This window comes from Hydra vulgaris, chromosome 12 (assembly GCF_038396675.1).
Source record: "Hydra vulgaris chromosome 12, alternate assembly HydraT2T_AEP".
NCBI classification, from domain to species: domain Eukaryota; kingdom Metazoa; phylum Cnidaria; class Hydrozoa; order Anthoathecata; family Hydridae; genus Hydra; species Hydra vulgaris.
In genome coordinates, this window is record NC_088931.1 from 56218171 (window position 1) to 56231582 (window position 13412).

The 13412-nt window shown below is 29.8% G+C and overlaps 1 protein-coding gene across 1 annotated transcript; it reads right to left on the reverse strand.

The window, feature by feature from the left end:
• Positions 1-436: 436 nt before the first annotated feature.
• Positions 437-826, reverse strand: LOC136088219 (uncharacterized). The gene has a single exon (XM_065811902.1). The coding sequence runs from the start codon at positions 824-826 to the stop codon at positions 437-439; it is 390 nt and encodes a 129-aa protein (XP_065667974.1).
• Positions 827-13412: the final 12586 nt, after the last annotated feature.

Genomic DNA, 13412 nt, shown 5'->3' on the forward strand with positions numbered 1-13412 from the left:
TCACAGGTGACTGCTTCGAACCCAGATCGTGTCTGAACTAGAAGAGTTGATTGATTGTTTTTGATACCAAGATGTGTTGAAACCATTTTGTTGACCGCATCTATAATTCTGTCGTTCAACCATGCGTCTGAAGTCAGGATCTGTTTATCTCCAATTGTTATGTTTTACTTTGAAATCCAGGGTTCTGATTTTGAAACCTTTTTTGATAATCAATTTTTTCGACTGAATTTTTCAATGCTTCAGTTGTATATAACTTCATCAATATTCTGACCGGAGGTTGCAGGTTAAATAGACATTGCGTATTCCTATGGTTCATTCCATCTATTTAGGTTGATAGCGTTAACAACTTGTTTCAATATTTTTTTTTTATTTTGCAACCGATAAACTCCTTTGTTTACAACATCTATTATTGTGTAAGGGCCGTCGAATCTTTGAGCTAATTTATCGCCATTTGTATGTCTTTGCGTCTATTGCATTTCAAAACTTTGTCGCCAACTGCAAATGATTGAGCTAAATGTTTAACATCGTAACGTTTCTTCTGCATATTTTGTGCCATTGTGATGTTCTTAGCTGCGTTTCTTTTCGCGCCAATTTCTTCAGCAAACTCAGCCATTCGTAATCCTTGTTTGACTTCGTCAATTTTAGTGTCCCACAGAAAAATCTCTCTTGTCCGGTTTACCAAATCGATTTGAATCTGAGCTTTAACTCCATACAAAATCTCAAAGGGTGAGTATTTTGTAGAAATTTGTTTATTTATTCGATATGCAAAAACCACCGGGTTCAGAAGTTCATCCCAGTCGTTTCCTTCGTTGTTAACAAGCTTCATTATATGTGTAGGGGAGTTGGGGGCTCTTTGATCTGTGGGGCAGCTTGATCTTTTAACGCTACATCATCTATTACAAATTATATCTGCGTCACGTCATAAGTTACTATCAGCATTACTACCGGCTATTTATTTTCGTTTGTTGTTTTGTCAAAAAATCGATTTTACGAATTTTAAGAAATAAAAGTTTGATTTTCACGATAAAATGTAAATTTGATAAACATGAGAATTATTCATATATTTTTATTACTATGTTAAAAATTTGTAAAATATCAACTGCAGTCACTAGGTATATTATTGACGTATATTTTATGGTATGATTTCGCCGTTGAATGTTATTTAACAGCGAGATACAGCCATTATTACATGATATATATCTATAGGGGTTCCTTGATCTCTCTTACACGGGGCTGGTTGATCTGAAGATTAAGGTGATACCAAGCCCCATACTAAAATTATGATACATGTTTAATATGTTGTATTTAATTACATTGAAATAAATATTGAAATGCATTCATTGTACAAAGAAAAAATATTTCCATTTGCTAGATAAATAAAATTAATAATAAAAAATAAAAAGGTAAATTATTTTATCAAGATATAATAATAATACTCTATTTAATTTTGTTGAATTTTCGATAGACATAAATATGTATCAGCTGCCGCTGAATTTGAAACTGTCAATTCGAAAGGTCAAGCATTTAAATAAGATGATTGCGAACAAGAGTAATTGTTTGTCTTACGTTTTCCATGCTGTTCTCATTGAAGAAAAAGATCGGGCTATTGAGCAGATGTGCACGCTTGGTGTCAGGGTTCGATACCCGTGCGTAGCAAACGCTTGGTCAATTTGTTCTGAGTGTCTGTATTTGTAAATAGCTGCTAAATTCAAGTCACTGTTTCTCGTTCATTTAGTTTTACATTGTTTTTCTTCGTGTTTAGTTAATTAATGCTGCTTCATTGATTGATTGACTGAATTTGTATTGTTACTTATGTTCTTTTGTTATGCTACTGTCATTTTTGTGACGAATAAAGATATATATATATATATATATATATATATATATATATATATATATATATATATATATAAAATTATTGTATCAAATTCTAAAAATGTTTATGATTTTTTTTCAAAATTTTAGATTTGATGTTGACTGAAAATGGCTAGAAATAGAATTCGGAAGAAAGATAGAGGAAAGGTACCTCCCAAAACAATGAGAGCAGCTGTGGATAAATTTTTATTGAAAAACAGGCCTAATAATAAAGTTGCTCGAGAGTTTGGTATCGATCGTATGACATTGAAAAGATATGTTAAAAAGCAAAGACTTAATCCGGGTGTCACATTTAAACCAAGATTTAATACACGACAGGTCTTCACAGAAGAAAAATAAGACTGCTTATCAAATTATTTGCTTCAAGCTTCGAAGATGAACTATGGCCTTTCAACAAAAACAGCTCGCCAATTAGCATATGAAATGGCTGTTGGTAATAATAAAGTTTGTCCGGATTCTTGGATTAAGAACATAATGCCAGGCATCGATTGGTTACGGAGCTTTATGAAAAGAAAACCAAAATTATCTTTAAGAGCTCCAGAAGCCATCAGCTTAGCAAGAGCAACAGCTTTCAACAGATTTACCGTTAGTGAATTTTTTCGGAATCTCTGGGAAGTGCGAGAACGTCATCAGTTTGGTCCACAAAGCATTTACTATGTGGACGAAACAGGACTAACAACCGTAAAAAAGCCTGTTAAGATTATTCCTAGTAAAAGTGTCAAACAAATAGGTAGCATAACATCGGCAGAAAGAGGAACTCTCGTGACAGCTTACTTTGCTGTAAATGCGATCGGCAATTCGATACCACCACTGTTCGTTTTTCCGAGGGTGAAGTTTCGAGATTTTATGATTAAAGATGGCCCACCCGGATGCGTAGGATTTGTTAATCCATCTGGTTAGATGACATCAGATATCTTTGTCGAGTGGTTGAAACATTTTATCAAACATTCGCACTGTTCGAAAGATTCTCAAGTTCTTCTTGTGCTAGACAACCATGAGAGTCATATATCTGTGGCAGCCATCGGTTTGGCAAAAGAAAAAGGAATAACTATGCTTAGTTTTCCACCACACTGCGGCTCATACACAGATTTGTCCACTGCAACCGTTGGACAGATCTGTGTATGAGCCTCTGAAGAGATATTACAATGCGGCTTGCGGCAACTGGCTGGTCAGCGGTACCAGGCCGATGAATATATATGACATTGTTCCAATTGTGTGTGAAGCTTACGGTAAAGCCTTTACAAAATCAAACATTGAATCTGAATTTAAAGTTGCCGGGATCGAATCATTCAATCCGGACATTTTCACAGATGACGAATATCTGCCAGCATCAGTAACCAATCGTCCAGCACCCACTCTTATTGGTGAATATCCAGAAATCATTGCAGATATTGCAGAAACTATTATATCTAAACCCAATGAAAATCTGCAGGAAATGGCTAGCTTGGATGAGCGAGACACTTCTGAATTAGCAGGACCCTCTGTTGCTGTAGCAGGACCATCTGTTGCTGTAACAGCAACCCTAAATATTGTAACACCGGAAGTTTTGAGACCCTTTCCAAAGGCTCAGCCAGAAAAAAACAATTTAAAAGTAGGCAACAAAAAACAAGAATTTTGACAGACACTCCTGTTCGAAATGAGATTTATTTTGCAAAAGAAAAAACAAAACAAAACAAACAGAAAAAAAAAAAGGTTTCCATGGTTCAGAAAGATCCAAAAAAGTTTGAAGAATCCGATGATGAGTTTTGTTGTAGTCGTTTTCATTTCCGATATGAAATAATTCTCCATATACCAACCGGAAGGATTCTGGTTTCTTTCGAAGTTTCCTCTTATCGTCTTTCGTATACTTCGATGGATATTCCTTTTTCCCGAGATATATAACCAGAACCTCGCTTTCTGCTTTTTCCATATTCTTGTTTCAAATAGTTAAATAAAACAAAAACAACTTATTTTTGCAAGTTTTGTACTTTTATATAACTAGTTGAAAAATAAACGTTCACAAATATTCTTATTCTTTACTGATAGCAAATAACTATAATAAATAAAAATTGTAAGTTATTTTATAAAAATGATCCGCAATTTTATGAAATTTTTTTACTAAGCATAACAAAATACTCATACAGATTTGAATTACTAGTTCATAAATAGTCCAAAAAATCAAAAACTAACGAGCCTTTGCTTTTTAAAACTTTCAAAAACATTCTAAACTAGCACGAAGTTACTTTGTTAATAATCAAACATAATTTTAGTTATTGCTATCAATTTGTTTAAAGAAACCGAGTTCAAACTTATCTGACATTCATTTTTTTTTTATTGATGTGTTTGATTCAATTGAAACTTTAGTTTTTAAATTAGATCATTCTTTAACATTTTGTTGCACAATCATATCAATTTGTATATTTAAGAAAATATTTAGGGGGAACTAATGTAAAGGAGGAAATTTTATTTCGCAGATGGAGGAAAAAATTATACAAGAGGGGAAATATTATTTCGAAATTTTCCCCCCGGAAAGAATATTTCGGCTCGTTTTATAACGGGGAATATTGATTTCGTGACACCACTCTGAAAAAACTACTTTCTATTCAAAAATCATATTTGCTTTTGTTAACAAAATAAAATTAAAAAGATTTATAATGTTTAATCAAATAAAAAGATATTAAAAATACATGTATAAGTACTATTATTCGACTAAATTGACTTTTAGTCAATTTTTCAAAGTCGAAATTAGTCGACTTTGAAAAATCTAGTTGTCGGTTAGATAGACTATTAGATTTTTCAAAGTCGACTAATTTCGACTAGTTGAAGTTGATAACAACACTAGTCTAAACACTTTTTAATTTTAAATTTGCATAAAGTAAGTAACTTTAGATTTAGAATTTACATAAAAGTTTGTGCGCTTTTCCTAAATGATATAATTATGATATTTAAAGTTATAATATGCATTTCCCTTGTGGCCTCTAACGCACGTATACGAAATCATTGTTGCAACGTAAACGGCTAATTACTCTCTAGTGGCTATTTAGATGAGATTTACAACGATTTCAAACAATTATATTTATACCTTAGCAATCTTTTTGTTACGTAACTCTAAAATGTAACTAAAGTAAGAATAATCTCCTCAAATCGCTCGGTAACCTTAGTGAAGTAACATGTGTTACAAATTTACTAATAACATAAGTTACTTATTTATTAATATTTGTTGTATGCGTACGAGTAAAAAACTTCTTGCTTTTTAGTTTGAATAAACATGTCAAAAACAATAAATCCGTTATTAAGAAAGAAATAAGAAAACGAAGCTTCGTTTGAAAATATTTCGAAATAGACCACAAGTATCAAACAAAATGCAACTTATATATTATAAGATTTTATCTTACAACAGTTTGACCAGTTTGATTCAATTTCATTTATCAATTGATCATTGCGTTATTTCAAAAATGTCTAAAAAAATGAAAAATTTTACTTAACGATGATGATATAACAACAAAAAGCAATATATTTACCAGAAATATAGATGTTTTACATAAGAATGTTATACGTTATAAAAAATATTTGTACAGTCTACATTCTGGATGGTTCACTCTCATATAGCTAGGCTAAATCGAGGAGAGCGACCATGAACAAAACAAAACAAAACAAAAGAAAGAAAAGAAAAAAAAGAAGCAAATAAAATAAATAATACACTCACAGAAGGTTGCAATTAGTCTACATTCATATTTGTATCTTATATAATTTATATGGTGATTTATCTATTATCACCAGTGATACTATTGCTGTTTCTATTTATTTTGATGTAGCAAGTAGTATTTTAATTTGGTTTTGAGAACATATTTTTTAATATTGCTAAAAGGGATTGATTTTAATTTATTTTGAATTTGATTCCAGTCCATTAATGCAGAGTATTTAAAGGAATGTTTGCCGTAGGATTTTGTATTATATTTTTGCACACTCAGTGCACCTCTGCAAGAATTTCTTGTAAGTTGGCAGCTAATTGTACTGCGTAGAGTAAACCATTTATTAAATATAGGAGGTAGTTTTTTGTTAAGGCAGCTGTGAATAAATAAACAATTTTCAATTTTGATAATATCATGCAGTTTTAAAATTTGTAGTGTGTTAAAAGATGGGAATGTATGTGCATTGTTTGGTAGAAATTCAATAACCCTGACTGCTTTTTTCTGCATGATAAATAGGCGATTTACAGTACGTATGTTTTGACTCCATGATAAAAGGCAATATGTGAGATGAGAGTGAAACAAAGCATAGTAAATAGATTTTAAAGTTTTTTGTTGTATAAAATGTCTTAGCTTTGACAGGATGGCAAGGGATCTATTCAACTTATTAGATAAATTGTTATAATGGTAAGTCCAGGCTAAGTTTTCGTCTAGCTTTATACCCAAGTAGTTTACAAATTTTTTGCACCAAAGTTTTTTCCCATTTAACTTAATTTTGAGCTGCTGATCTAATTTTTTGTGACGGCTTTTAAATAATATTAAATCAGTTTTTTTGGAGTTGAGGGAAATTTTGTTGGCATTTAGCCAGAGGCATAGTTTTTTAAGATCATAGTTAACATATTTGTTGATTTTTTTTATGGACTTATTAAAATAGAGAAGGTTTGTGTCATCTGCAAAGTGTTGGACTCTACAAAATTTTAAAGCTTTAGACATGTCATTTATATAAATAAGAAACAATAAAGGGCCAAGGACAGATCCCTGAGGAACACCTACTTTGATATCGTTTAGGTCTGAGCTCATCCCACTAATGGATACTAATTGAGTTCTATTAGTAAGGAAAGATTTGAACCAAGAGTTTGAGACTCCTCTAATACCATAGTACGATAGCTTATAAAGTAAAATGTCAATATCTACAGTGTCAAAAGCCTTTTGAAGGTCGATAAAAATGCCACATCCAAACATTCCTTCATCCAGAGAATCTTTAACTTTTTCTGTTAGACTTAATAAAGCAAGTGATGTAGAGTAGTTTGTTCGAAAACCAAATTGTAATTCACAAAACAATTTATTTTCATTGAAGAATTTGTATAAGCGGTTAAACATTAGCCTTTCAAGAATTTTATCAATGTTGGAGAGGAGGGAAATTGGCCTATAGTTTGATATTAATAGTTTTGAATCAGTTTTAAAAATAGGTACAACTTTGGCAGTTTTTAAGTTTTCTGGGAAAATACCACTTGAGAACGAGATATTAAAAATGTTAGAAAGAATTCTTGAGAGTTCTGTTTTTAATAGTTTTAGAATATCTTTAGATATATCCGATATTGAGAGCGGTAATGAGAATGGTTTTGAAAAGACGGGTCATAAGAAATTAAACAAGTTATTGGTGAACTTTATTGTTGGTACTGATCAGCCGATTTCGATAGTACGTCATCCAGATTTTGTAAATTTAGTTAGTAAGTTAAACAAAAGCTACAAAATGTCATGCATAAATACGGTGAGCAAGAAATGAATTCCATCAATTACAGACAATCTAAAGTCAATTTTAATGCTAGAATTGAAGGGATGTCATTTCATTACAATTACTTGTGATGGTTGGTCATCATTGAATAAAAACAGCTACCTCGTGCCTTATCATTATATTGACAAAAATATAATTCTGGTTGACCGAAACCTAGATCTTAGGTTTATGTCTGAAGTGAAAACAGCTGAATATTTATTTAATATGTTAAACAAAATCCTCAGTGAATGGTCAATGAGTAATAAGATTTTTGCACAAGTTACTGACTCAGGTGCAAACATTTTCTATTTCATTTTCTGCAGTAAATAAATTTGATAACTATGTTCTTAAGATGCCATGTGCTGATTATCGTTTGAATCTTGTGGTTAACGATCTTCTTAACACGAGAGATATAAAAGTAAAAAAATTAAGAAATGCGTCAAAGCGTTACGAAGTAAAAGATTACGACGGTAATGGAAAATTAGTTAATAAAGAAATTACAGAAAGTGAAGTTAAAGAAATTGAAAAAATTAATGAAAGCAAATTGGAAATCGCCAAGGTAATTTCATTCTGCAGGCCCATTGTTGGTTTTTTTAAGCATTTTAAGCATTTAAGCATTTGGAGATGTTACAAAAAAAGTTAAGAGAAGCTCAAGAAACATTTCGATATGAAACTAAAATAAAGTTAGTACAGGATATAGCTATTCGCTGGAATAGCCAATTTGATATGAATGAATCTATATTAACTAATAAAACTGTGTTAGATGTGATAAGCATCGAATACCAAAGTATAAGAAGACTATCTTCCCACTGCTAATGAATTTAAGGTGCCGGATGATTTATGTGATTTGTTACACCCAATTAAAGAGCTTACAAAACTTTTTAGCGGAAAGAAATATGTTAGAGTAACATATCTGTTTCCAACATTGTATTCTCTACTAAACGGAATACTTGAATCGCAACCCATTTTTACAGAACTAGTTAAGACTTTTCAAAAGAAATTATTAAGGTCTCTAAAAGGGCGTTTTAAATACATTTTTGCTAATGATTCTTTCTTAGCAGCTTCTTTTCTTGATTTCAAATTTTGTAAATTTGAGTTTATCAAAAAAGATATCTATAAATATAAATGCATTACAAAGGCAAAAATGTTTATAAAAACATTTTATAAAATGCATCTAAAAGAATCCGAAGAAATCGATATAACAATTAAAACAAATTGTTTAAATAACACTTTAAACTCATCAAACAGCTCAACTGACAATACCATAAAAACATTTCAGCAATCGTCAACGGATTGTTTGCAAATACTGCTACTTTAGTTAAGAACAAAAGACGAAAAGCCAATCAACTTAATTGAACTAGTAACAGATAAATCATGTTATGATTTAATTGAAAACAATGATAACTTGAAAAAGAAATAAACGAATACAGTCTGCAATACTTTCAGAGCTACGAAAATAGTGCCATTGAATTTTTCCAAACTAATCAAAAATTGTTTCCGGTTTTGACATAAATTGTACGGGTAATACTTTCCGTTCCAGCGACATTAGTGGCATCAGAATGTTCAACCGGTTCAACCGGTTTAGTAGATACGGAGCTATGGAACCAGCTTGCGCCGAGCTTATTGAAGCAGTTAGTTTTTATTAAAGAAAACAAATAATAAAAAACATTTCTTTATCAAATAATGTTTTGTTAAAAGAGTTCGAATTGAACTGAAATTTGTTTTCACTTATAATTCTTAGTAACTTAAAACATTTGAATTCTTTTTTGTTTATCTGATGAACTTTTTTACAAACAGCTTAATTAATGACAAGTTGTTTTCTTTTCCAGTCTGGAAAAAACACCAGTCTTCAATCATTGAGGTGCCACCAGGGCAGGCGCTAGTAAGTGTCACGTGGTGGGGTGCAATTAAAATTTTTGCTAAGTAAAATATAAGGTCCTTGTTTTTTGAAATTCGACGACTGACTGGTCTTAAAGGTCTACATTTGCCGACTTCTTTAAAAGGGTAAATTTTTCCGACTAAATGCACACAAAATGCATTGAGGAGGGAAGGGGTGTGAATAATTTAAAATTTAAGTAATCTTTCCCCGTCACTGAATGGTTTAGAATTTGTAACTAAAGAGAGACTAATTTCATAGCTTGCATCAGTAGCATTTACTGTTAAGATATTGCCTCTTTTTAACAAATTTTGTTTTCCAACGAACTAACTATGAATTTTTTTTTGTTTTTTTCCCTAATTCGTCGAGAATTACGGAAAGCTGGTTATGTTTTTTAGATGTTTTGAATCATGCTGCCTCCTTAAATTATATTCTTTGCGTACTAAAACAGATTCATTACATACTAAACATACTGGCACTGAATTAAATTTACTAAAATAGTACTATTTTGGCATATATACATATATACATATATATACATATATATATATATATACATATATATATATATACATATATACATATATATATATATATATATATATATATATATATATATATATATATATATATATATATATATATATATATATATATATATATATATATATATATATATATATATATATATATATATATATATATATATATATAGGGGAAAGGCGCCTATGATGGCATAGCGCCTATGATGGCATACCGGTCATATTTCCATTAAAATCGGTTTTGGTAAAAAAATGATTAGACCTACATGACTATACTGACTTTACATTAGTTTTAGTTAAAAAACGTTCCTTGTGCACAAGTATTGTTTTTATAATCAACAAAAATCGATTTTGGGATGTGCTGTTGTAGTTTTATTTCCTTCATATATTTAAGATTATGATTTTACTATCAACTGTGCAGAAATGAAATTTTCATGCATTTTATATTCAAGTTTTGTGCATTTAGTGGAATAGTTACTTTAATTTTATCTTTTGAACAAAGCAGACACAGCTTGTTTTAATGAAAATGATGACTTTTACCCACGATGGCATACTGACGAGTTGGGGGTGTTGAAATATTGACGAGTTGGGAAAACCTTTTTTTTTTATAAGATAAAACTTATTTTTTAGTAAAGTTAAAAGAAAGTGATGCTCCAAAATTATTTTTTGGTCCAAAAAATACGTAAAACGCAATATATCCTGTACGCATGCGCAAAATTTTACAATGCTGGTGTGTAGCATGAAATGGTAAATTAGGATGGTTTCGAGTAATTTCTGGCTTTTCTGAGGGAAGACTCTAAGGTTAAATGAAATTATTAAGTTACCCTCGATCCTAGCTAGCCCCATCCTCCCCTATGCCATCATAGGAGCAGTGGTTGCCTATGATGGCATACTTGTGCTTTTTTTTGCAATAAGAATAACTTATAAAAAAATAAAACTGATGAAAACTCCCAGAGTAATTATTGTTCTAGATGTAACAAGGAATGTATCCATATCAAAACTTTTATTATTGGTCTTCAGGATACTGAATAATGAAGCTTCAAAGTTAAGTACGCCATCATAGGCACCTTTCCCCTATATATATATATATATATATATATATATATATATATATATATATATATATATATATATATATATATATATATATATATATATATATATATATATATATATATATATATATATATATATATATATATATATATATATATATATATATATATATATATATATATATATATATATATATATATATATATAATAAAACAACAGAACTCTTAAGTATACTTTAAATATATTTGAAAAATATGGTTTTTCAAATTAAATTGTTATCAAATTAATCAAATTTCCTTTCCATTTGATTGATTTTTAGATTAAAACTTTTCCAAAGGGAAATTTTGAGCGGAATTCCATATTCATTTGAGTTTCATTCGATTGCGCGTGTAAAACTCGAACTCTTAATAAAATAAGTTTCTAATCGAAAAGTAATTTAGTACTAAAGATTCTGAAGTTTTGGCTTCTAGTGCTAGTTTCTTATAAATAAGTTTTATATTAGAAAAACGTGTTTTTAATACTTGGGGCCCCCTAAGAATCGGGGGCCCAGTGCAGTTGCACTTGTTGCACTTGTACGGTTTTGCTAGGGTATGACTTCATAGAAATATTTGTGAAAAAACAGGATTTTTTGCAAATTGTGTTATAATATAACACAATTTGCAAAAAATCCCGTTTTTTGACATATAACTTATATGTCTACGATATATAACTTATATGTCTACGATATAGGCTTATATAACTTATATGGCTACGATTATAGACATATAACTTATATGTCTACGATATTTTTTTGTTAGCAATAAGAGTGCTTAAACAAGTTATATTAAAACTGTTTATTATTATTTTTGGTTACCGAGGCTCGTACTTTTAATATGAATTGTTTCATAGTATAAATTCTTTTAACAAAGTCTCTTAATTTGTTTTTTACTATATGTATTGTTTTAGTTTGTTTTACTATTTGCATTGCATTAATATTTTTTTACCATATTGTAAACAGTATTTTTTGTGTGTGAAATATATTGATTGATTGATTGAGTTTTCAAAGCATTCATAAAAGTTATAACACAACAAGTGTTTTAAAAATTTATATTTATAATATGGCGTATTAATAATATTAGATTATAATATCATAGTTTAATACATATTTTATAATAATATAATGTAAATGTTTTTAAATTTTTATTTGATCATTTTGATATTCCTTGTTTGTTTGTTTTATGTTTCAAAGGATAGTTTTAACTTTTTGTTCAAAGCAATTTTAATTTCAAAAATTCAAAAGCAACAAAACACGCTATAGGAGGAACTATCAGCAAGCCCTTTTGATATGGTATTCGAGGAATACCATATCAAAAGAGTCTGCAAAATCTGAATCAAGTAAATTGACAAGAAAATACCGCCATCTGTCTTGCTGGTATACTAACGTAACATTGCTAAACAACAAGTTTGATGAATTATTAATTGATATTGAAGTTAAGCGACCACATATGTAATGTTATGCGAAACATGGAGAAGTAAATCATCTACAACAAATATTCCGAGTTATTCCTTTTTCAAACAAAACACATTTATGGTCATAAAAGCATCAGTTCTTTTAATTTGTTTTATAGTTATTTACATGATCGCAATGTTGAGTAAGAATGGTGCTCGGTTTGTACAGTTTCAGAAATATTTTTTTGTGGGTGTATCTATAAAGTAGGAGGTTGTAGTGAGGGAAATAACAAGCAAATTGTAGATTCAATCAATTACTCTTATAAGTTGTAAAAAAATTAATATTCAGGTTTACATATATATGAAGACTTTAAATACTCAAAATATAATCAACTCAAAATATAAATCCACCAACATTTCAAATAAATAACAAGGAAACGACAAACACATTCGACTTAGCGATGTCAGAACTTTTGGCTAAAATTTTCAAATAGAACGCATATTAAACTTTTTTTAAATATTGCTTGAAAACTTTAATATTCCTTCAAGAACTTTAAAGAATAATTTTAGCATATATATATATATATATATATATATATATATATATATATATATATATATATATATATATAATAGTAATAATAATAACAATAAAAATAATAATAATATTAATAATAACAATATGGTAATAATAATACTTTTTTTTTAATTTAAAAGTTACTCAATTTAGTAAACATAACGGGTAATTACCCTTTATATCAGGTTTTTAAACATAACGCTTACATAACGAAAAAAACATTACGGTATTTGCCGTTATGTTTTTTTCATTCGAATTATACATTGAACGTAACGGTAATTACCCGTTATAAAACACGAAATTCTTGCGTTATGTTTTTAAAAATTTGTTTTTTTTTTACAGTGTGCGGCAGATCGTTTGTTCGTTGGAATAGGTTCGTCAAACAAAATGAAAATAACTAACCGTTGAGTTAAATACCAAAGATGTCTATAATGCGACTGAAGGGTGTCATCCGCTGCTGTACTGTAAAATTGGCGATACCACTGCTTGTTAGTGATGAAAAAATGCAATGAAATCCGTCACCGGTGTCTAAGTGGAGAGGCACAATCGTCGCCTCCGCAACTTCTTCACTTGTAACTATAATTTATCTTCTTTTAGATAAAGTATCATGCGCTTT